The following is a 25,718-nucleotide window of genomic DNA, read 5'->3' on the forward strand; positions in this document are numbered from 1 at the left end:
AGGCCACCTTGAGCTCCTTGGAGAAATATAAATGCATTAAATAAATAAATGTGCAAAATCACATATAAAAACGTGGGTCTAGGGCTGCAGCTCAATAGTAGAGCAGACTCTTTGCATTCAGAAGGTCCGGGCTAAGACTTCCTGCCTGAAACCCTGGAGAGCTGCTGCCAGCCAGTGCAGACAATACTGGGCTAGGCTCAACATACTGGCAGCATAAAGCAGCTTCTTGTGTTCCTAGCTGCTATAAAGCAAGGGTTCATTTATACACTCCACCTGCCCAATTGCATATGCCATATTCCCCCCCCCCTGTTATTTTTAAGTAGAGACTGGCTGACCCCAGTGCCTTTTTTTTTTAATTGATACCCTCAATTACAAAACAAAGCACACAGAGGCACCAGCAGGAGATATTTTGCCCTGGAAGGCTTAAGCTTTGTGGAATCCAGATGCTATTAAAAACATTAAAATATTGTATAATGGGTGACGTTAATTCTTGCCCTAATTCTTTAATGAACGTTGGCCATTTGAAACAGGGTTGCTGTCATTGATTGCTGGCTACAAATAGAGTTAACAGGGAAACATATGAGGGGCCAGAAAGCTGGGGTTGTATCCCCCAGTTTGTATGGGGTGGCGGCGACCACCCTTGTTCTGCAAATGTGTGGGGACTGTGGTGCTTTCAATGGGGCCAACTCCAGAGGGTGGTGCATTCACCAAATTGCTGTCAATTTCTCTCTTTGTACGTATGCCCCACGTCTCCAGGGTGAGATATGGGGCATCGAGGTGCCCGCAAGTGAACCCTTAAAGGCAGAGAGAAAGAGGAAAGAGGTGGCAGAGACTTGAGGGACATTCGCATCATACATTTAAAGCATTGCAATATCACATGGCTTCCCTCAAAGAATTCTGGGAGCTGCAGTTTGTGAATGGTGCTGCTGAGAGTTGTTAGGAGACCACCCCATAATTCCCTTCCCAGAGTTCCCTGGGAAAGAGGGATTGATTGTGAAACCACTCTGGGAATCATATCTCTGTGAGGGGAACAGGGGCCTCCTCACAACTCTGAGCATCCTTAACAAACTACAGCTCCCATAATTCTTTAGGGGGAGACATAGCTGTTGAAAGTGGTATCATAGTGCTTTAAATGCTTGGTTCAAAAGTGTTGCCTTGCACAGGGGTGATCCCAGGGCCACCTTCCATATAAAGTGCTATGATACCACTTTTAATCCCTTTTCAGAAGGAACTGCAGTTCTGTGAGGGGAATGGTGGTGGGGTCTCCCTTAACAAACTACAGCCCCCAGAATCCTTTGGGGGATGCTGTGGCTGTTTAAAGCAGTACCGTAGTGTGTTAAATGTATGTGCAAATGCAGCCTTGATGGTCTGCTGGCTGGCTCCACAGGCCACCTAATGAAGAAGATGATCTCGCAATGCTCAGTGTAGGCCTTTTTCTCTGACGAGTTTGTTTTCTGCCTCCCCCTGCAGGCCTGAAGGCTTCACTAGAACGGCTGCAGCTGGAATACGTGGACGTGGTGTTTGCCAATCGGCCAGACCCCAACACGCCCATGGAAGGTAGGTGTGGCTGCCTTATTTTGCTTTCTCTCTCAGAGCACCTGTCTATTCAAGGTGGAACCCTGCAGTCCTTGACCACGGCAGGGGAAGAGATCCATGTTTGCCAAACGTCAGCTAGAAGAGGCGCTCTCCTCCCTCTTTCCCCTTCCACACATTGATTTCTCGTGCCTGAAAGGATCTACAGGTCCATCCCCATGTGTCTGCAGGAGTCCCTCTTCCCTCAGATTGAAACGGAGCATGGCCAGAGCAATGACTGATGCAGAGATGCAACAGGCATCTTCCTCTGAGGGCAGGTAAGTCCTGCTGCATCTCTGGCTTGAGAGTGATTGGATGATCCAGTTGCAGCTGATGGAGAGAGGAGGCTGCCCCAAGCAGAGAATAGTTGAAACAGTACAAAGCCAGAGCAATGAATCCTGCAGGGGCACACCGGGCAGCCTCCCCTGAGGGCAGGTAAATCAGCTGCTTCTTACCTAAGGAGAAATTGATGCAGTCACACCCGATTCAAGGATGAGGGGCGATTACCTGCCTCCAGAAGAGACTGAAAGGCAGCAAGGCCAGAACCGAAAATCATGCAGAGATGCAGCAGGCTGCCTCCTCTGTCAGCGGGCAAGGGCACTAGGCTCACAGAAACTTCAGTTAATTTATTCCTGGCAGTATAAAATTACTGAAGGTTTTTAAAATGAACTGTAACACCTCTGCAGATTTGGAAGGATTCCCACCCACCCCAAAGAACTACAGATTTCACCCATTCGGGAGACCTTGAAAAAAAAACCCATTATCTTGGTTTCTGCTTAGTTATCTGTGACAAGAGCTCCTGTGCATTTACACACCGTTATGGAATTGTAGAGTTTAAAGGAATCCCAGGGGTCATCTAGGTCCACCCCTTCCAATGCAGGAACCACAGCGAATGAATCCCTGACAGGTGGCCACCCAACCTCTGCTGAAAAACCTCCAACGAAGGGGAGTCCAGCGCTTCCCAAGGTAGCCCCTTCCACTGCCCAACAGCTCTTAACCATCAGAAATTTCTTCCTAATGTTTTGCTGTAATGTTGACATTTGAATGAATTGGCTTAGGTCCCACCCTCTGGCGTAGCAGGTTGAGCTTTCTCAATCTTCCATGTGACAACCCTTCAGATACTTGAAGGTGGATATCACATCACCTCTCAGTCTCCCCTTCTCCAGGCGAAACATACCCAACTTGTAAATGCACTCGTAAACCCCAGCGAATTTCCCACTCTGCCATGGAAAGCCTCAATTCCTTGCCAATCTGGTTGCCTTGTTAAGGATCTCAACTCTGACTGTAACCCATTTTCTGCCTTCTGTGTGTGTGTGTATATGTGTTTCTGTGTGTGTGTGTGTGTGTGTGCTCGCGTACGAGCACACGTATTTGATTTTGAACTCGTGCATTTCCATGTTTTCGTGTGAGATACTGTCTTCTATTTCCATAACAATACAGTGCATCATAGAGAAGCGGGGAAACCTTTCTTGAGCCAAGTGCCACATTAGCTCAGCTAAGAGCTGCTAGGGGCCACATTCCAATAGTATGTGGTTCTGGCCCTGCATAAAATTACCTGCTTCACACACAGAGAGAGAGAGAGAGAGAGAGAGAGAGAGAGAGAGAGAGAGAGAATTCCACATACACAAAGCTGTTTCTTGTTGAATCAGAGGCAGGTAAATCACACACCACTGAACAGCAAGCCATGCCTTATGGCTGCTTAAAGCCTCAAAATGCCATTGCTCCCCCCCCCCTCAAATGCATGCAGTTGCAAATTGCATGGACTATGCATTTGCAAGGAACAGAAGTCCCCTAAGGGATTTCCCCCTCTTCTTTGATCTTCTCGTAGTAGTAGCAGCAGCTGCACATTTGGCACAGTCCTTTTCACGTTGGGAAGCGCCCCACCAAACAGCCGGTAGATGAAATTTGTCTCTGGAGCGTATCTAGTAAGCAGGCCAGGGGGACCGGGGACTGTTCCCTTTAAAAAGAAACATTTATCCATGATATGATACTTATTCAACAGAGCCATACAACAACCCTGGCAGGGAGACCAACCTCAGAGGTATTGATTGGTCCCAGGCTATCCCAGGAAGCTTCCTGTGTGAGCCAAACTTCAGGCTTCAGGTTTTAAGAGTTGTGAGTTTCAAGAGGGGTGGAATAAAAACAAGGTCTTGGGGGGTAGAGATTGACAGTGAGGAAAACTGAAACAGCTCTTGAGTGGCATTTTCTATGCTGTTCAATCCAGAGTGATCCTCAGTGCTTTTTGCTTTTCTTTCTTTTCTTTTTTTGGTAGTACGGGCCAGTACACAGTACCGCCCAGCTTTGGGAAGGAGGCAGGAGGGTTGCAGGAGTCTGTCAGATGCCTCACACCTCCTTCCCAAAGCCTGGGGAGCTTCTGCCTGGCTTAGGGAGGAAGGTACAATGCTCTGGAAGGGTCCAAGAGCCCTCCCTTGTGTAGTGACTACCTGCACCTTTCTGTCTAGAAAAAACCCACTGGCTAATATTTAATATCACAATTTGCTCTCCCTCAAGCTTTTAATTTTTTGTGGAAGAGCGTTGGTTCCAGGGACAGGCAGTTTCACCTTCAAAATGATTGACCCCCTTTAGAAACAAGCAATTATTGGAAATACTTGGAGTGGAGTTCAGAGAATCGCTTTCCTGTTTTCAAGAGTAGGGGACTGCTAATCTTAATTTATTGCACATGGTTGCCCAAGGGTGCTCTCCGTTGTACCTTTAAACCCCGTGTGTAATTAGCTGTGTCTAAACCACAGAGCCTAGGGCTTGCCGATCAGAAGTTCGACGGTTCGAATCCCCGTAACGGGGTGCGCTCCCGTTGCTCGGTCCCTGCTCCTGCCCACCTAGCAGTTTGAAAGCACATCAAAGTACAAGTAGATAAATAGGGGAAGGTAAATGGCGGGAAGGTAAATGGCGTTTCCATGCACTGCTCTGGTTCGCTAGAAGCGGCTTAGTCATGCTGGCCACATGTACGCCGGCTCCCTTGGCCAATAAAGCAAGATGAGTGCCGCAACCCCAGAGTCGTCCGCGACTGGACCTAATGGTCAGGGGTCCCTTTACCTTTACCCTTTACCCCCAAAAGGCTGCAGAAAATAGCATCCCTATTCCCACAGAATATGAACACCCCTGTAAAATTGGGGTGCTTATTTCATACCGGCACTAATCCAGACACCTGCATGTCTCCATCTGCCTTTCAGATCTGACTGATTTGTAAGTGATGACCATATTGACCACACAGTTAAGGTTAAAGAGGATTAGACAAAATAAAAAAATTCCTTCCAGTAGCACCTTAAAGACCAACTAAGTTAGTTCTTGGTATGAGCTTTCGTGTGCATGCACACTTCTTCAGATACACTGAAACAGAAGTTGCCAGATCCTTCTATATAGTGAGAAGGTGGGGAGGGGTATTACTCAGAAGGGTGGTGGGAATGGGAGATTGGCAGATAGCTGAGATGAGCCTGTTGACGACTCTTAACGACTGTAATAGGTCTTACAGGAAAAGGCAAGGGGTGAGAAGGTGAGAAATGGATTAGACAAGTTCATGGAGGAGAGGCTATCAGTGGCTATTAGCCACAATGGCTATGTTCTGCCTTCAGAGTTGGAGGCAGCAATGCTTCTGAGTACCAACTGCTGGAAACGGCAGGAGGGGAGAGGGCTATTGTGCTTGGATCCTGCTTGGGACATCTGATTGGTCACTGTGAGAGCAGGATGCTAGATTGGATGGGCCATTGGCCTGATCTAGAAAGCTCTTCTTACTTTCTTTGGATGATGACCCCCATACCTCTGACACATCCGATAGACTTACTTTCCGAGCTTAAAAAGGAGGTGCGGATTTACCAGTCTTGCACTCAGCCTAAAAAGGGTTTGCTCCACCAAGAGTGGGGAAGAGTAAGTGGAGGCTGCCCTCTGTGCTTCTGCATGAGTCACTGTCCTCATTCCCCCTTTTCCCATATTATGGCATGAAAACTCAGCCCATATGCTCCATCAGTTGTTTATTGCAGCAGTGAGACTACGCTGTGGCCATCAAGGGCATGTTGGACTCCAACGTCCATCATGCCTGACCACTAAGCATGCTGGCTTCAGAGGCCAATAGGAATTCAACAAAGCCTGGAGGGAGGGGAGCCCAGGTTCCCTGTCCCTGGTTTCCAACAAGACTCACACAGCATGGAGTGAATTGGATGACAAAATACGTTTGGTTGGTGCTTTCACTGTCACGCTTAATGCTTACAACAACCCGCAAGGTAAGTCGGTGTAATGGTTTCCCATTTTGCAGATGTGGGGACTGAGGCCGCAAGAAAGTGTGTGTGTTGTTTTGTGTGTGTGCGCACGCGTGCCGAATGCCCCTGAGTGACTGTGGCAAAAATAAGGGGCTTTCCTGACTCCTGGCTGCACAAACCACCACACCAACTCCCTTTGGTGGGAATTATCTCTGTTCTTGGGTGCAAAAGACAAGGATGGTTGTCACCCCAAGTCCTTCCTGACCGCGACAATGGGATTCACAGCAGTTGCTGAATCTCCTGAGTCAGGTTCACCCCGTGCATTTTAAAGTACTGTGATGCTGCTTTAAAGGAGTCGTAGCTTCCCCCAAAGAATCCCGGGAGCTGTAGTTTGTTAAGGGTGCTGAGAGACATCAAGAGACCTCTGTTCCTCTCCCAGAGCTACAATTCTCAGAGTGGTTCCACATCAATCCCTCTTTACAGGGAAGTGTGGGAATTGTAGTTCTGGAAGGGAGGACTAGGGGTCTCCTAACAGCTCCCAGCACCCTTAACAAGCTACAGTTCCCTGGATTCTTTGGGGGAAACCATGACTGTTTGAAGCGGTACCACAGTGCTTTACATGTGTGATGTGAATGTGACCCTGGTGCCTGGTTAGAGAATTTAAAACAGGGGTAGTTAACCCTTTGCTGACCCAATGGCCATGTTCACCTCCCATGGAGGTGGGGGGGGGGACATTGTCTACATGCTAGCAATAGGTTGCCTAGGACTGGGTGTCACTAACCTACCCACCCCAGGCACACAAACGGGGGCACAACAGCCGCCGCCACCCTCAGCTGATCCATGCAGATGAACTGAAGAGGAGACTGTGTCATCCCTATCTCCGTTCATGAAACAATTGATCCAATTACCGGGGGTGGTCTCATCAGGCTCCTGGGCTCTGGATCTGCCTTTGTTTTTCTTCATTTCGTAGAATCAGAGAATTGTAGAGTTCGAAGGGGTTTTTTGGACTACAATCCCCATCATCCCTGCTTGCTGCTAGCTAAGCATGATGGGAGTTGTAGTCCAAAAAATAGATGGAGACCCAAGATGAACCCAACCTCTTGCGATGCAGGAATCACAGCTATTGATGCAGTCGCTGCCAAAATCAGTGGGGTGGCAGGGGATGGGGTGGGGGGATGCCCTCAAACTGGAGGTTAACCACTTTTGGTTTAAAGTTCCCTTTGGGTGAGGATCTGTCGTCCTGAGACTGGGAAGGGCAGTCTTGACTTTTGCAAAGGAAAAGGGGAGCTTGGAGGGTGGTGGTGGAAGGGGCAACGAGTCTCGTCCTTTGCCCAGATTCCCCTTATGTTGTACACCATGCCTTGCGATACGCCAGCGGCAGCTGTAAACTCTGGTCTCTCTTAAATCTTTCTTTTATCACCAGGGAACCCATTTAGCTCTTCCAAGTCGCGAACATTCATCATAGAAGGTACATGGTACCCCCCCACCTCATCTTGATTATCTGCATCCAAGTGGCATTTTATGGGATGGAATAATCCATGCAGTTTTGCTTTTTTTTTCCCCATTTTTTTCTATTTTATTCTCACTGGCAAAATTTCTCCCATTACTCGGATGGCAAAATTCTCCATAAAATGCCCAACGGAAGCAAAGAAAGAAAGAGGGGGGGAAATACCACCCAAAAACAAAAAACAAAACAACCCTTTGTCCCTTTAGTAACATCTTGCAAGTAAAATTTAAAATCCAAAATCTCTTCCGCCACCCCACCACCCCACCGTCCTCCCTGGTTCATTCCATTCCACGTTTTCCTCTGCTGTCTCTGAAATGCATGCCTTGTGTCTGTGATGCTCTTTCCTGCACCCCTTCGAAATTTGACAACTCTTCCTGAAGTTCTCAGTGGGGTGGGCCTTGCACCCTGCCGCACCCCCTTTCGTGAGATGCTCGTCATTTTCAAAAAGAAACCTACGAGATGCAGCCGGGTATCCCAAGACCCCGGTAAATGTGCCTGCTGTTTTGCCGCAATAATCTCCCACCCTGAGTTCACTGCCTCTGAGGATGCATGAGGCAAAGGAACAGATTGGCAGAAATCGAACCCCTTTGCAAAAACTGCGAAGGGACATCAACTGACACCAAGCAGCGAATGTACACTCTTTTAGTGTCACCCCATTGGCTGTGAAGCAGTTTGTAGCTAAGAAACAGAGAAACTTGGAGCTATTAAAATAATAAGCGTACCCTGAGTTGTAATAATAATAATAATAATTTATTATTTGTACCCTGCCCATCTGGCTGGGTTTCCCCAGCCACTCTGGGCGGCTTCCAACAAAGATGAAAAATACACTAAAATGTCACATATTAAAAACTTCCCTTCAGATGTCTTCTGAATGTCAGGTCGTTGTTTATCGCTTTGACAAGACTCATTTGGCGAGACTCATTTGATGACCGCAAGAAACCAAATCTTTAGGGTCTTTCACCCCATGTGGTGGAATGCTTTGTGCCAATAGAAATTTAGCAGGCACGTTCCCTTTCAACCTACGGAAGAGAGGTGCCTACAGAAAACTTTTCTATTCCATCAGGCCTATGCAGGCAATTAAGAATATAGGTTTCAGTAACATATTTTAACCTTTATATAATGGTTTTTGTATGATATTAAGTATAATTGTTGTAAACTGCTCCGATGTGACTAGTGGTATATGAATATTTTGATTAAATCAATGAAGGATGATGGTGGTGGTGATAAAAGTAACATGTGCCCTTTGTAAAACAAATTTTGTGGCATGCAATCTTTTGTACGTAATGTACACGAAAAGGATCTTGACCACCAACTGGTCTTCTTCGGTGGTCTAGTATCTCAATAACTAAATAGCCAGCAGAGTAGCTTGGGAGACCAGAGGAATTATTTTGAACATCTGTGTATGTAAAATAGTGGTTGTGATACCAGATCACTGCAGAAAACGAAGGATTGCATCCAACTCAGTTACACTCAGAGTAGACCCATTGAAACTGACAGACTGAAGTTAGTTCTACCCTGTAATCTGAGTAGAGCTGACCTTGGAGGAGAAGGCTATGTCAATAACTGGAGGCAGCGATGCTTCTGAATACCAGTTGCTGGAAACAGCAGGAGGGGGGAGGGCTCTTGTACTAAGGTCCTACTAGCGTGCATCCCATAGACATCTCCTTGGCCACTGTGAGAGCAGGTTGCTGCACTAGATAAATCCTTGATTTTCTTCCAACCCTGAGAACTGGGAGCAGCTTTAGAGACATCTCAAAAGGGGCCTCCTTTTAGTTTGGTGCATGGGATGTGATTGGTTCGTTTTTGCTCTCAAATTCCTACTCTGCTTTTTGGCATGCAACTGTTTTGCGGTTGTTGGTTGCTGTTGGTTTTTATTATTATTATTATTATTTTGCTTTGGCTGGAAGGATTTTTGAGGACTCTTGCCATGCATGCTTCAGAACCCCCATGGCGGCGGGACAGCTGAAAGAATGTCCAAACCCCAAAAGTCCCAGGGTCCATGAAACACCCCTTGGCTCTGCAAAGGCAAATTGATTTCAGCATGAAGTTTCACAGCTATTTGCTCAGACGCTTTCAAGCATATCTTTCTGACCTGAAGGGCTGGAAACTTGACCTGTTGGTGTTGTTGTTTAATTAAGGATGCTAAATTCTATGTCCAGTCCCAGCTTCTGTATTAAAGGAGGGCAACCCTTCCTTCAGCCTAGCTTTTAAATAGAAGCGCCGTTGTCCTAAGCCGGCTTCTCCTCTGCCCCACAATAGCTCCTAGTTTTATGAATGAACCAGCTCCTAGTTTTATGAATGACCTCTTCGGTACCTAGGCATCCAGAAGAAGCAATGCTTTCTTGCCAAACAAGTGGACAGGCCTTGTGGAAATATTCAAAGGAAGAGAGAAGATCTGAGGGAATGGGTTTTTCTTTGTTGTGAAGGGAGAGGGGTGGGGCAGTTAGCTTGGGGGCACAGAGAGAAGTGTGGGTGCTCCCCATTGGCTTATAAAATCCCGATCACATAAAATAATAATCTTAGAGGCCACCTTGATGCACAGCCTGGGAAGTTCCTATTCAAGTAAGCAGAAGGCAAACCTCCAATGGTGCTTCAGGAAACTTGTCTGACTTTTGGTTCACATATTGTTCCAGAAAGTGTGAACTGAATTGAACTTCTCCCCGCATCCTTAACCAGAGCCCTGCTGGATGAAATCGTTGTCCCCATCTAATGCACACGCCAGCCAGGAACCTCCAAAAGGTGTCACCTTCCTTGTTCCTGGCTGTTCTTAGCAACCCAGTGCTGGGCTACATGGACCTTGGCAAATCTAATGACACAAGAGCTCAAAGGCAGGAGCCTCCCTGTTCAGAGCCAGCAGTCCCAGCCCTTTCACAAGGCAGAATGAGGCAGCTGCCTCAGGCGGCAAATTCTGAGAGACAGAAAGTGACTAGGGCCCTGCAGCTCCTAAGCTAGCCTGCTGCCCTAGGCTGTGGAGGAGCACTCTGTCCCGCCACCTGTTCTGAAATAAAATCCAGCTACCAGTCTAGTGCGGCTTTGTGCGTAGAATGGGGAACGCACCATCTTCGCCTCAGGCAGCAAAATGGCTTGGGTGGCTCCTGAGAGTCAGGAGGACCTCTTTGAGTTCCTGGTCCTGGTTGGGGAGGATGGTCAGAAATGTCCCTGCTGATCACCCTGTGCTTAGCAACTTCTCTAGGCCACAGTGGGCCCTTTGGAACAGCCCTTTGGGTTGACCCTTCGATGCCCACTCTGGAAGGCTCTTTTCCATAAGCTGCCCTTCTGTGCTGTCCCTTCATACCCCACCCCACCCCACCCATCTGGTCACCGACAGCTTCATCCTCCCACCTTTTGTCTGTTTCCATTTCATTTCGTGAACTCGTTGCCTTTCCGCCGGTTTTTGGATGGGATCTCCCGGCGCACCATCAGTGTGAGGCATTTCCCTGGAGATATGGTCTGGTTTTCCATAGGGAGTTGCTGTTCTCAGCTCCTCCCTCTCCCCATCCTCCCATCCTCCCCACTTTTGAGGCCAATAATTTACGCTGCTTGCAAGATGTCTGAGTAGTCAAAGCCTCCCCACCCTGGTCCCTCCTTTTCTTTTCTCCTTTTTTTTTTTTTTGGTGTCGTGGCCTTAATTCGACAGGGCAGGCCGGCTCATCGCCTTGGGTTTAACGCCTCTCTTGTTCCTTCTCTCTTTCTTCCTTTCTCGTTTTTCCAGAGACGGTGCGAGCCATGACCCACGTCATCAACCAAGGGATGGCCATGTACTGGGGGACGTCGCGGTGGAGCTCCATGGAGATTATGGTATTGTGGATGAAGAAAGGGGGGGTAAAAAGGGTGGAAGAAAGAGAGAGAGAGAAGGGGAAGCAGAGAGGAAGAGTGAGTGGCTAATAGAAAAGATGTCAGGCAGATGTGTAAAACTGGGACCCACCCGCTTCCAACCTTTGCCTCAAAAGTAAAATGAATCTAGGAGGATAGATGGATGAATTGCCAGGAATGAAGATAAAAGCCACAGGCTCAACTCTGGGGAAACAAGGCGGAAGGGAAATTTCTTGAACCAGAGACGCAGTCTGAGAAGCAGAAAGGAATGGCTGAGTTGCCCAATGGGTGTTCAAAGGCTGGAAGGAACAGAGCTGCCAAATACTGGAGCTTTGATGGGGGGGGGGGAGAAACAGGAATGGAGGTGCAGCTAAGACCTTTCCCTCAAAAGTATGTAGGGTGGTATGACTGGGCAATGGGATTGCAACAGGGGAGAGGCCCTATTCTGATGGGGGGAGGGGGTCAAACACCCAAACAGGGCTAGGAGCCAAGATGGGTAGGAGCTCTCTGTACTTAGTGGTGAGGGGAAAAGCGCTCTGTGCATCCTCAGGGGTCCCCTGGCCTTTTTCTTTTGCATGAGCTGGGACCTGAACCCTAACTTTCCTCAATCCCTGGAGTGGCTTTCTTTTATTTCCCTGCCAAGCCGTGGACCTGGGCAGGAGGTCCAGGTGTCCGGTATGCTACACACCATGGCACAAAGGAGCAGGCAGAGCCAGTGTGGTGTAGTGGTTAAGAGCGGTAGTCTCGTAATCTGGGGAACCGGGTTCGCGTCTCCGCTCCTCCACATGCAGCTGCTGGGTGACCTTGGGCTAGTCACACTTCTCTGAAGTCTCTCAGCCCCACTCACCTCACAGAGTGTTTGTTGTGGGGGAGGAAGGGAAAGGAGAATGTTAGCCGCTTTGAGACTCCTTAGGGTAGTGATAAAGCGGGATATCAAATCCAAACTCTTCTTCTTCTCTTCTTCCGCCTCGCCCACTTCCTGACTGCTTTGGGGTGTTGTTGCTTTCCCCCCCCCCATAGGAAGCGTATTCAGTGGCTCGCCAGTTCAACCTCATCCCGCCCATCTGTGAGCAAGCAGAGTACCACATGTTCCAGAGAGAGAAAGTGGAAGTGCAGCTTCCAGAGCTATTCCACAAGATCGGTAAGCGTGTGCGGAAGCCACCTCTGGAATGCCAGCAAGGCTGAATAAAGGCGGCAGAGGTGATGCTGCCCTGCTGAGAGAAAGGGGTGCCATGCTCTTAGCTTGGGTGAGGCTGTTTGCTTTAGTACTGCTGACAAGAGGCAGAAGGGGTCAGCAAGTACAGATTCCCAGGGACCAGTGGTCCAGAATGGGGGCTCAGAGTGACTGTCTCTCAGCCTAACCTACCTCGCAGGGTTGTTGTTGTGGGATTAACTGAGGAGAAGGGGGGAAACCATGTAAGCCACCTTGAGCTCCATGGAGGACAAAGTTTGGGATGCAATAAATAAATAACAGGACTTTAGCAAGGGGTGGGGGTGGAACAGTTTGGCATCCTTCCCCGCCCCAGAACCCGTAGCCCAGGGCCTGATTCAGCACACACTCCCTGGGGGCTTTAAAGTTTATCCAAAACATCCAGGCCATTTGACTGGAGATCTCCTGCACATCTCCCATCCGGTTTGGCCCTTAAATCCCACCCTTCCCCTGGCTCAGGGAAGCAACAGAACGGAAATCCCAGCATTCTGGTGCCTCCCCCGTGATCTGCTTCCCAAAGGGCCCCAAATAGCAGTTATTTGGGGAAACTGTTTTGCTTAACCTTTTTTGCCCTGCTGGCTCAAAACTGCAGCTTGGGATTAAGAGGCTTTCAGCATATTAATTATCATTAATAAAAATGTCAGAAAAGGGTCAGGAGCAGCAGCCTTTCCTCTGAATGTTTAATCCTGTCCCAACAAGCCAGCTTTGACCTCGCCATCCTAGCCTCTCTGAATTGGCTCTGCAGGGGCTGGAGGTCCCTGGGCTGCCCTTTTACTGATGGTAGAAAAGGGCTGATCAGTGCCTGGCTGTACAGACCCCCTTGTATTCCCATCAATTGGAGAAAGGCGAGATAGGGATGTAATAAAATAAAATGTGTTTTAAAGAAACACACAAAGGGGGGAAAGATGGAATTACGTAAGTCACACACACACACACACACACACACACACACACACACACCACTGGTCCTAGGGGATTAGTAGATGATGATTATGCCACCCATCTGACTGGGTTGTCCTGGCTATTAAAGGGAGTTTACCTTGTACCTCCTTAAACGGTTCAGGAGTGCAATACTTCAAGGGCTGACTCTCCCCATATGAACCGACCCAGACCCTGAGATCATCCTCTGAGGCCCCTGTTTGTGTGCTGCCACTGCATGAGGTCCAAAGGGTGGCAACACAATAACAGGCCTTTTCTGCAGTGGCTCCCCATTTGTGGACTGTTCTCCCCAGGGAGGTTTGTCTGGCACCTTCATTATACATCTTTAGGCACCAGGCAAAATCTTTCCTCTATAGCCAGACCTTTGGCCTTTAATTATCTGTGGCCTTTCAGAAGCAAATGGAATGTTTTTAATAGATTTCTATTTTTCCCCATTTTATTTCACTTTTAAATTTTATACCGCCTTTCTATATTACTATACTCAAGGTGGTTTACAAGCTGAAGAAACAAAATAGACAGCCAAGTTCACACACATAATAACCATCTCATCCAATACAAAGCAACCACGATAATGTTAAAATAAACAACTTATATCAAATAAAGCAATATTCAACAATCCATTAGACTATAATAGTAAACAGTAAAGCTAAATATCAGCAAATAATAATTACCAATCACAATTAGTAATAATAATTACCAATTACAATAATTGCTAAAAACTATAATCAATAAAAGTTTACAGCAAGTCACAATGCATAAAATACCACAAAAGGAGTAAAAGGTTGTGGTTACCACAACCACTTAAAAGGAGAAACAAGAACACACAACTTATAATTTATAATGTATGTATAAATAAATAAATACATACATACATACATACATACATACATACATACATACATACCTTCTTTTACGTCTTGGTTTCAGTGTAACTTGGGAGTGCGGTTGTCTGTCTGGTTGGTTGTAAGTCACTTTGGGTTGCCCTGGGACTAATGAATTATGTGAATAACAATAACATCACCTCTCCGTCTTCCCTTCTCCAACATTGCTGTTAAGCATTTCCTCTCCACCCTCCAACTTGCCTTTTCCTCTTTCTCCCCTTAGGTGTGGGCGCCATGACGTGGTCCCCTTTAGCATGTGGAATCGTTTCGGGGAAATACGACGGGGGGATCCCGCCCTACTCACGAGCATCGCTAAAAGTGAGCAGTGGCAATTGGTCGCTGGGACCGGCAGAAGGGAAATACTGTCGCACGTGCCCCTGTCTCTGAGTGACAGGAGACTCGGGAGGCCCAGGCCTTACCCGGGGTTCCATTCCCTTGGAATGAAGGTCATTGGGGCCTGGGGTATCTCTAGGATATATGGTTTTATCGGCACATATAATAAATACGTTGAAATGTCCTGAGCAGAGGATGGAGGGGCTCGGAGCATCAATATCCCAACAGATCCGGCTTCCCTGAACCACAGCTCTTGAGCCCAGCCCAGAGCAAGGCATGCCTCTGTGTCTCCAACTTCCAGCATCAGCTAAAACTCACAAGCAGAACCTTGGCCATTGTTCTTCCGCTTTGCAAGGTGGTGTCTTTTCCAGTTAGGTGAGGGAGGTTACCCCGATTTGCCTCAGTGGCAACAGGGCAACCTCCTTCTAATGTAAATGGCTACTAGCCACGATGGCTATGCTCTGCCTCCACAACTACTGAACCCCAGTTGCTGGAAGCCACAGGAGGGAGGAGGGCAGTTGTGCTTGAATCCTGCTTACGGGCTTCCCACAGGCATCTGGTTGGCCACTGTGGGAACAGGATAGTGGACTAGATGGGCCATCGGCCTGATCCAGCAGGCTCTACTTGTGCTCTTAAATGGCAGTTCATAACTGGCTGGCCGAAGCTATTGCCTTAACCAATGAACTGATCTGGCTGGTTTAGCATCTTAGTCCCACTAGATTCTATACCTCACATACCTTGGTTTCTCTTTGCTTCCGCCTGCCACTGGTCTCTTTCCTCTCCCCAACCGCAGGGCTACCAGTGGCTGAAAGACAAGATCTTGAGTGAGGAAGGGAGGCGGCAGCAAGCCAAGCTGAAGGAACTGCAGGCCATCGCCGAGCGGCTGGGCTGCACTCTGCCCCAACTTGCCATTGGTAAGTGGGAAACGTTTACCTCCATCCCGACCCTTTCCTGGAGGCAGTGGCTGTCTCTGCAGAATGGGAGAGCAGCTTGGCTGGGTAGCGGATCCATCTAGACCAGGGGTCGGAAAGGCTTACTGGGCATGGGCTGGATCACTCCCACAGAGATCCTCCAGAAATCGCAGCTGCACATGTCCGTGGCTCCAGAAATTGCTTCTGCGCATGCCCAGACACCAAAAACCACGCCTGCGCAGAAGCATTTTTTAAAAAATAATTTTTATTAACAGGCCAATCACATCACATTATCCAAATCACATTAGTTCCAAATTATACAGCCAAATTTTAAATTTTGTTGGGGGTACCCATACATCAAGCTCCGCACGAGTCCAAAACTCTGAGTGAGTCCAAACATCACTTATATTACTGCTTTAATTAGACAGTTCTATCCAGTTCAATCCAGATAGTCCTTTATTACTTTCTTTCTCTTCTTATTGTTATCGTATATTCCTTTCTTTGCGATCTCTGATAATTTTCACAAGCAGATTGAAAACAGGCATCCTTTGTGTGGGTTTTGTACTCTCCAAAGATCATATCACTCAGGGACAGCATTTGTTCAACGCTTCCAAAAAATAATAATAATAATCTTCGGTCTGTCCTTTACTTTTCTCAGGCTTGCCAAATAAATCAAATGAATCAGGAGGCTCTGTCAGGTCAAGCTTGTGTTCCAACATTCCTTCTCTTTCGAACGATCCTGATTCTCCTCCCCCTGTCCTTCTTTCTCCGGCAAGCCTGTCTTGGCGAGACGCCATTTTTTAACTGCGTCATGAAAATTTTCCTCTTTCTCACCGCTCACCAATCCTCTCTGCTGTTATAATCCATCCCACACAGTTCTTGAATTCCTGCTTGTGATTAGTGAAAACGCAACGATCTTATTTCTATCTGGGGTGAAGGGTTATTAATATCACATCGTGCAAAGGGAAAAAAAAGTTTTTTCCTCCACCCCCCCCCCTTCATTCCAAATATACAGTCTCCTAGTGGTGATTCATCAGAAGATTTACTTATCCATCCGTCACTCCCAGTCACAGAGATCCATTAATCAGCAGTTTTATCTCTCAAACATTACTTGATATATGTGCTTCAGCTTCATTCCAATCGTATGTTTCCAATTATAATTCCGAGCTGAAGCAACCAGCATGCGCTAATTGGAATCGGCGTCAGGAAGATCTGACTTCACCGAGGGCTCATGCCAAGTGTTCGGCACCCCCATCTCTCGGATCAGGGGGTGCATTGTGAACACCGCTGGCAAGGCAGCACCCCCCATCTCCTGGGGGGGGGGGGTAGGAAGACTGCATACTTCCCATAGCAGCCCCTTAATTACCTCGTATGGGTCAGAGAGATGTTATTGTCGGCCATCTTCCAACGCGCCACCTGGTGGCCCCGCACAGAAGCAATTTTTGGCGTCTGGGCATGCGCAGAAGCAATTTCTGGAGCCACAGAAGAGAGTCCCTGTGCCATGCTGCACTGGTTTAGCGCAACATGTGGGGATTTGCCCAGTGGGCGGCTTGGTTTGGGGGCGGCTCGTGGGCCAGTTAAACAGCCTCTGTGGGCCACTTCCGGCCCATGGGCTGCAGGTTGGGGACCCCTGATCTAGACCCAGCCTTCTGTTTCCAACAGGGGACAGACAGAAACTCACGTGCAGGACATGAGGGCAATGAGTCCCCTCCACTGTTTTCTCTACACAGAGAGAAACAGAGACAGAGGGAAACTGGTACTCAGAAGCTCCATTTAGTTTTCACAGCTTCTCCAGATTTATATAATTCTTCTTTCCAAAGATTTCTTAAGCTAGTAGCCTTCGCCTTAACCGTAGGCAGCAAATTTCACATGGTAGATGCATCTTGTGAAGAAATATATGTGCCCTTATCTGTCCAGAGCTTGAGAGCAAAAGTGACTTTTTGACACTGCTCAGAGTTTCTTGAACTAATCACTTGACTCTCCCCCAAAAAGACTCTGGCCCCAAACAATCCCCCAGGTGGCCTTGGCAGTGTCTCCATTACATTCCCCTAATGCTTTTCTTTTCCCCCACCTCCAGCATGGTGTTTGCGGAATGAAGGAGTCAGCTCCGTCTTGCTGGGGGCTTCCAATGCAGACCAGTTAATGGAGAATATTGGAGCAATACAGGTGAGCACCCATCACCCACCTTCAGGCCCTGGCAAACTGATCTTTGTTCGTTTTTCTTGCATGGAATGCTCTGGACATAGAACCATAGAACTGCAGGGCTGGAAGGGGCCTCTAGTCTAAGCCACTGTAATACTGGAATTGCAGCTGAAGGATCCCTGGTAGATGACCATCCAGCCTTCAGACTATTGAAAACTATTTGATTACTGATTGTTGGCATGGGAGAGAAGGGATTGAGGAGGAAGGGACGATATTTGGGGGTTCATATCTTGGCTTCACACTCTCTGCTTATAGTTTTGCAAACAATGATATTTACATTGAAAGGAGACAGTGAATTGAGCAGATGCTTCTGCAACTCAGCTGTCTTAGAACATGCCAGACTGGCTGCCTTGAATGGGGTCTCTCTTGAGACCCCTCCAGGTCAGAATAGCTCTATCACCCTCAGGAGGAGGCTACTGTAGCAAAAGATTGCTTTTTTTTTAGGGGTGCTTCTTAACTCGCCTTACATGCAACACTTAGACGTTCACCCACCAAAGGGAACGCAACCCTTGCTTTGCAGTGGTTCTCAACCTGTGGGTCCCCAGATGTTGTTGAACTACAACTCCCATCACCCCTAGCTAGCAAGGCCAGAGCTCAGGGATGATGGGAGTTGTAGTCCAACAACATCTGGGGACCCACAGGTTGAGAACCACTGCTTTAGGGTTTTACGCCGTTCAGTATGTCAGAACATGCATTTGTCTTCTTAGCCAAACCTACTTCTCAGTGATGATGCAATATGGGTGCAGGAGGATCAGCACGTAGCACTACGAGTTCTCTGGAGGCAACACAAATCACTCCATCGACTCTGGTGTGAGGTATGCCACCTCCATCAGGCAGCTCCTGCTCCTTAACTGTGCCATCTGGTCATTTTAGGAACTGTTAAGAAATTGATTCCTGAGTTTTGCTTTTTCCTCTTCCCTCTTCCCCAGTCCCATTTCCCTTGTGTGTCGTCTATTGTTATTGTTGGTATTTATTATAAGCCTGCAGGTAAGGACTGCCTCATTTCCATTGTACGTAAGCGGCTGAAGAGCTGGGTACAAATGCTCCAAAGAAAGAAAGAAAATAAGCACAGGCTTGATAGCGTCATAATCAAAATCTAACTTATGACCTCTCCCTCTTACTTGTCGTTTCCACCCGGCAGGTTCTTCCAAAACTCTCCTCTTCTCTTATCCATGAGATCGACAGCATCTTGGGCAATAAACCCTACAGCAAAAAGGACTACCGGTCCTAATCGGGAATCCTGTTCCCGCCTGGGACTTTCTACTCCTTGAATTCCTCTGCCTCTCCCGTTCGCTTGCTTAAAGCTATATCGAAGCCAAGTCAAGAAATAACGGTTCGCAACCCAAGACAACAGCGCAGCGTCTGAAACGAAGGCGTCCTAGAGAAAACCGTATTCAAACGTCGCCAGACTGCATAGGCTTCTTAAACTTTAATTTTCATTTTGAATGCAAGAAAACGCTGCAGGTTTGGGAAAGGGGCGAGTGAGGTTGGTTTCACGTCCATGCTTCCTTTTTCGAAGGAGAAAACAACTTTTGAGTTTTCTTCTCTCCGTCCTCCTCTCTCTCTTCCTTGCAGTCGTTTTTTTCTCTCTCTCTTTCTCCCAACCACCGTATCTACGCACAGAGAGAATATCACAGCGCTCAGCTCATCTCGGTTTGAGCTGGGACCTTCTTCTTCTTCTTTTAAATGGGCAGAGTTAAGGTTATGCTTCGATCCACCATCCCAACTCTCTGTAAGCCCAACTAGAGGAGCTTTGAGGAATGTGCCTTGGCCAGCCTCCTGGAAGTGTCAGAAGCTGCTTTGGGGGAGCCACTACAGGCACCCTCCCTGCTGCCAACCATTCCCTCTTTCCCTGTTATGACTTTTGGGGGAATAAGACGGATTCGGAGTGAATTGGCTGAGCAGAGAGTGCCCAGTTCTGCAAGGTCCCACAGGCCACATTTTGCAAAAAGTGGCTCATTCTTTCTATCACTTAGCCTCAGAGCTGGGGGAGGGGGAGGCAGGGGGTCAGAGAGGAGAGATCAGGGGGATGGGACATTCACAGGCTGAAACTGACCCATCTCTTCCCCAGGTGGGGTCAAGAAGAAAGGCTTGGCCATGGAGAAACAGAAGGCCTAGACTAGAAACCTAGAACCTCCTGGTTGGAAAGATGTGAGAGCCAGTGTGGTGTAGTGGTTCAGAGCGGTAGTCTTGCAGTCTGGGGAACCGGGTTCGCGTCTCCGCTCCTCCACATGCAGCTGCTGGGTGACCTTGGGCTAGTCACACTTCTCTGAAGTCTCTCAGCCCCACTCACCTTACAGAGTGTTTGTTGTGGGGGAGGAAGGGAAAGGAGAATGTTAGCCGCTTTGAGACTCCTGAAGGGGAGTGAAAGGTGGGATATCAAATCCAAACTCTACTTCTTCTTCTTCTTTGTCCTATATCTCACTCAGGCCCTCTTCTGACCCCAGGAGGTCCGCTTAGTACCTGCTCATCCTCCCATGTCCTCCCTCAGATACTCCCCACCCTCACAAAAAAATGTCCCTCACTTTCTACAGCTTGAGGTGCTGCCTTGATGTCCTTCACAGCCTTGTTGCTCTGAGCAGGCAGAGAGAGGTTCCCAGAGGAATCAAGAGCCTGTACTTCCACCCCCCCTCCAGGTTGATATGCACTTGTCGCCCCCCCCCCACTTCGTAGGATAAGCTTAGGGTCCCATCCATCAATTCCCACAGCAGAATAGTCCCTTCCAAGTGGGGAGCCAGAAGGGGGGATGTGACAGCATGAAGGTCCCCCCCACGGAAGGGGCCACCCCGCCCCTGACCCCGCCATCTCTGTGGCCACGGCGTCCGAGAGGCCCAGAGCCCCTCTCAGAGGAGAGTTTTCCCTGTCCCGTTGCGGCCAATGCAAAGATTGTGCCTTAGTTGGCTATGAGATGAGCTTGCCTTCTGGAATGGCCGCACACAAAATCAGCCCCTGAATTCCAAAGTGTTGCATCTGATGCTGTATGTTCATTGTCTCTATCTCCCTTCCCCGGTTTTTTTTTTGGATTTGTACCAACCCCAAATGTAATAAGTTGAAGGCTACAGGGGTACCTTTACCTTTACTTGCTTATCAATTGATACTGCAGCCCTACAGCAGGTGTAACAGGGCGGCAAATGGAGCAGAGCCAATGCCTTCCAGGTCTTTTTGGACTCCAATTCTCATCAGCCCCTGCCCAGACAGCTGTTAGAAGTGGTGAAATATTTGACGGGCCCCAGTGACTTGAGGAAGGATGCAGTTGGGCATCCTTCATCTAATTCCCTCCCCCCCCCAAAGCGTATATACTTGATTGTAAAAAAAGAAGAGACCTCTAAGTGGTTTGCAAAAAAAGAATAAAACCATAATATTATCAGCAAGCACAATTACAGTCAGCTATTTAAAACGTTCAAAAAATAATACCGTATTTTTTGCTCTATAAGACTCACTTTTCCCCTCCTAAAATGTAAGGGGAAATGTGTGTGCGTCTTATGGAGTGAATGCAGGCTGTGCAGCTATCCCAGAAGCCAGAACAGCAAGAGGGATCGCTGCTTTCAGTGCGCAGCGATCCCTCTTGTTGTTCTGGCGTCTGAGATTCAGAATATTTTTTTTCTTGTTTTCCTCCTCCAAAAACTAGGTGCGTCTTATGGTTTGGTGCGTCTTATGGAGTGCAAAATACAGTAATTAAAATCAATGATAAGCTGGGGACCAGATTATAAACAAACATCAGTAAATCTGGGCAGGCTTGTCTAAAACAACAGTGTTTTTAGCAGGATCCGAAAAAGAGTTCAGTGAAGGTGCCTGACAGGTGTCAATAGGCAGGGAGTTCCACAGTGTAGGTGCTGCCACACTAAAATATACCAATTTCTTACCATTGTGGAACAGGCATTATGTGGTGCTCCTGACTGTTCCAAAGATCAAAGCAGTCAAATGGGCATATATGGCATCAGGCAATCTTGCAGAAAAACTGGTTTGGCATCCTGAACATTTCCAGCATTTTAGTGGGTTTCTTTTATGGCCTATGACTTCGAAGCAAAGATTTGTTTATTTTTAAAATAATGCCTAAAAATTAATGTTAGGTGGCTAGAGAATTCCTAGAGCCTTCCTTTACAAAACTGCAGCCAAGGGTTTCTTCCGCCCCGCCCCACCCCCAAGAAATGAAGGCACCATTGTCCCTCCAGTTTTGCCTGTGGTCAAACAGGTTTGGTAGGCTTTTGCCGTGTTAGCAACCTGCCACACCTCTTTGGCCAGAGGTAACAGTAGGACAAAAGAAGTGCATGTGTGTTGAAAAGTGGGTGGTCTGTGCACCTGAGAGTACACAGAGGCACCATAGGAAATGGTACATCCCTCCAACTGCTTTTAGCTTTTTAAAAACTATTGCCTGCATCCAGACTCTTCCTGTTTTGGGGGGAGGGAGCAATGAAACTTATTCTCAGCTGGGAATGTAGCAAACAGCAGAGGGGAAATAAAACCGGAAACCCAAATAACAGAATCATAGAACTGTAGAGTTGGGAGGGACCTAAAGGGCCATTTAGCCCAACGCCCTGAAAAGGAGCAAAAATGGATGGATGCCCAGAGTTTTGCCGGGAAAGCAGCCAGTTCATTGAACAACAGCTTTGCAATAAGGCTTTTCGACAATATGCATGCCAGACTGTCCTGGTGACAAAAGCAGCTATGCATTTATGACTCTCTTCCTGGCAAAAAGAATGAAATTGCATTCATGCCCTGATTTGCTTTGTTGTTGTTTTTGTTTGCTTTTATGTGGACACACAACTTCACGATTCGGTTTCCTCTGGCTGTCGGGCAGCAGCCACGAATGCAACTGCATCCACCTCGCTATTGCTGCATTTGCAATCAACTTCAGAAGCACAATGAATTTGGGTTCCCACAGTTTGGGGCCTCTTCCCCACCCCCAATGGAGAAACTTCCTGGATTGTTCCCAGTGCTAGCCCGACGCAGAGCAGATCCATTGGGATTAATGGCGATGACCAACTCAGGTCCATTAATTTCAATGGGCCGACTCTGAATGAGGCTTAGGCTGCTTTCCCGACATCTCCCTAACTGCGAATCTCCTTAGGATATTCAGGGAGCTCACTTTGGTGTGGCTAATGCAGCAGTTTGACTTCGCTTCATCCCCGGAGGCGCACACCATTGGCTCTCGAGACAGACAAGCACCAACAATTAGAGCTTGCCACACAACATACGAGCCACTTCCAGATACGGAGCAGGATATAGCGCAAGTTTAATTTCTGTGTTGCTGTATTTGCTCCCAGGAAAGAAAAAAAATCTGTTTGCACATAACATGAAAACGAGCGCTAACACTTGCACCATTCCTCACTACGTATTTCCGGAAGTGGTTTTTGTAAACCACTCAAGGTAATTCACAGTTCGGGAAAGGTCAGGGAAACGGAATAAAGTTGCTGTGTACAAATGCAGCTTTAGTTGGATACAACCCCCTGAGCTAGATGGGAATGTCTTCAAGCAGTTTCAGAGATTAATGCAAAAAGGCAGGCAGCCTGCTCCTGGAGTCCCAGGGTCATAGAATTGGAAAGGGACCCCCAAAGTTCATCTAGCTCAACTTCCTACAATGCAGGAATCACAGCTGAAACCTCCATCAAAGGAGAGTCCACCACCTTCCGAGGGAGTCCCTTCCACAGCCGAACGGCCCTCACTGTCAGAAAGTTCTTCCTAATGTTGTAACTACCCTCTTTTCTGCCCTTTCCCCTGATTTATCAAGCCCTCCCCTGCTGCCCTCCTATATCGTGCAGGGACCTGCCCATGGCTGCTTTTTGCAATGGCACACCAGGGGCCCATACACCAAGGGTGAGCTTGCAAAAGGGTTCTTATCCCACACACACACCCCTCCTTGTATTTTTTTTAACTCATGGAGGACAACCATTCAGCTGCCTGCACAAGAGGGATCCAGAACTGAGCAGCCTGACTCAGGAACTGGGGGCTCCTGGTTCAGAAGTGCTGCGGCGTTCCAAACCAGTTCTAAGTACGAAAGCGGGTTCCTTTTTTTCTTTCCTTTTTTTCGGCTAGTCGGTGGGTAGTGTAAATATGATGCGTTTTCAGACTGAGCCGCGAAAGGCTTGTGTTATTTTTTTACTAACGTCTGTCCCCGTGGATGAGAAGTATTTTTGTATGTCTGTCCGCCCCCCGCACCCCTCGCTTACCAAATCGTTTCCAGTGGGAAGCCTTCGTCAAACGCATTTCCTATCCTCTCTTGTTATAAACTTTTGCTTTCCCCTACTCCCGCAAAGCAACATTTGGTTCTTTATCTGGACTTGATGTCATCTGTACGGATGGAGAGGAAGTCGAGTCCAGTTTACATTATAATCCAGAATTACACAATCTGCATTGAAATGCAACAATCGGGCCCTCTGCTGCAAACGTAACAGAAGGATGTGGTCGAACCTGGAGCCAGGAAGAAAGAACGGGACTGCCAGTGGGAGAATCACATTTTTAAATGAAGTCCCTGCAATGAGAAAAGTAGCTCATGTGACAAGTTTTCTACATGCAGGGAGGATTCAGAATTATGATTTCTGCCCTCTCCAGTCTGAGGAGCACTTTCCATCCTGCAGCCTTGGACAGGATGGGCTTCATCCAAGTTAGTTGGGCTAGTTGCAAAATCCTTTTCAGCACCGGTCGCATCAGAGGCTGAATTGCTGTTTCAGGAGGCAGCAAGCTGCAAAGTCAAGGAGCTGCCGAAACACAGCTGTGGCCTCCATCACTGGATCACCAACTTTTATCATTGATTTTTTTTTTATATTTGCTTTATTTTATTTTTCTTGATGGGTCCCCTGTCCAGGAAGCTTGCCCCCTCCAAGCAAAGTTGAGCCACTTAGAGCTTTGTGGCCTCCAGCAGATTTAAGCACAGAACTAACTCCCCCAGTGGGGCTTAAATGTGCTGCCCTTTTGTGGGAGGAATGTAAAAACTTATTTGAGCAAGGGCAGAAGGCAGAGATACATGTCCAGAAGTAGAGGAGCCTCGGGCCCACTTTCAGACGGCCTCAACTCTTACGGTGGGGATGTTGATGGGGGAGAACACTTACCATTTGACTTCAGCCTCAAGAGGTTCCCCCAACCCCCTACATTTAAAGCCATCAGCAGCTGTTCTGCCAATACATAGACAAAGAATGGGGGGGGGGGATTCCAGCATCTTAGAAGTTTCCCACTTGCAATCAATGGGACAAGTTAAGGCATGACTTAGCTCCCATTGATTTCAGTGAGAACCAAGCTCAGTTAATTCTGGGTCCAACCGTAGGATCACGCACACCCCACCAAATGAAATAGGAATTCAGAACCATTCTGACCTCTTTGCACCCTCTGGGATTGGGCCCTTTCCCCTCTGCATGCCAGAGGACTGTGCATTTTCTCCTCCATGTCTGCCCCACTTTGAAACGTTTCACAGTGTCTAAGCCCTTCACTGAAGGCTTCCACCTTCCCCCCCAAAACCTTCCCTATCAGCCGTGTTTGCCGTGCTAATCAACTTCTTTCAGGGAGCCATAGAAATGCCACTGTAGCCAGGGGGGAGCAGGGGATCTGTAAATGTCCCCTGCCTCCCGTTAACCTTCCAGTGTCTTTTTTTTAATTTTAATTCCATGTATGTAAATAAAATTAAAAATACTCTCTCTTTTTTCTTTTTTTGCCTTTTTATATATGTCAAAACAAAAGTGATCGTTCTCTAGAAATGACATATATGACGACTGTGAGTCCTGAGCTAACCGCGTCTAGGCAAAAGGCTGCTAGCCCCCATCAATCATGCTTCCTGACAAAGATTTGGACTGATTAAAGAAAAAGCTTCTGTATTTATGGAATGAATAAATGAATAAATAAAAACCAACCCTTATTTTATCTGTTGTCGCCAGAGCTCTCTCTTTAACTCTTCTTCCTCTGCGCCTTTGGAAGATGATGTACTATTCGTGTTATCGTCTGCATTTCTACCCTACCATTTTTCTACGAGTTGCTCAAGGTGAGGTACGTGGTTCTGCGCATTTAATCCTCACAACAACCCTGTGTGATAGGTCAGGGTGAGAGGCAGTGACTGGGCCGAGGTCACCCCAGTGAGCTTCGTGGCTTAATGGGGATTCGAACCCTCATCTCTACCAGGTCCCCGTCTGATGCTCTAACCATTACCCCACCACA

The 25,718-nt window shown here is 47.7% G+C and overlaps 1 protein-coding gene across 9 annotated transcripts in view; it reads left to right on the forward strand.

Moving 5' to 3' along the window:
* The window catches only part of KCNAB2 (potassium voltage-gated channel subfamily A regulatory beta subunit 2), a 115,744-nt gene extending 90,317 nt beyond the window's left edge, over positions 1 to 25,427 (forward strand). For 6 of the 9 annotated variants that reach the window (XM_081204020.1, XM_081204023.1, XM_081204022.1 and 3 more), the window contains 8 exons: positions 1,471 to 1,557; positions 7,207 to 7,251; positions 11,003 to 11,088; positions 12,124 to 12,244; positions 14,357 to 14,451; positions 15,260 to 15,380; positions 17,455 to 17,543; positions 18,721 to 25,427. In XM_081204020.1, the coding sequence (XP_081060146.1) occupies positions 1,471 to 1,557; positions 7,207 to 7,251; positions 11,003 to 11,088; positions 12,124 to 12,244; positions 14,357 to 14,451; positions 15,260 to 15,380; positions 17,455 to 17,543; positions 18,721 to 18,810 (734 nt within the window). In that variant the 3' untranslated portion in view covers positions 18,811 to 25,427. The remainder of the gene's footprint in view (positions 1 to 1,470; positions 1,558 to 7,206; positions 7,252 to 11,002; positions 11,089 to 12,123; positions 12,245 to 14,356; positions 14,452 to 15,259; positions 15,381 to 17,454; positions 17,544 to 18,720) is intronic. The other 3 variants (XM_081204024.1, XM_081204025.1, XM_081204019.1) reach the window with 1 other exon arrangement.
* Positions 25,428 to 25,718: the final 291 nt, after the last annotated feature.

The sequence above is a fragment of the Podarcis bocagei genome (genome assembly GCF_964188305.1).
Source record: "Podarcis bocagei genome assembly, chromosome: 7".
NCBI classification, from domain to species: Eukaryota; Metazoa; Chordata; class Lepidosauria; order Squamata; family Lacertidae; genus Podarcis; species Podarcis bocagei.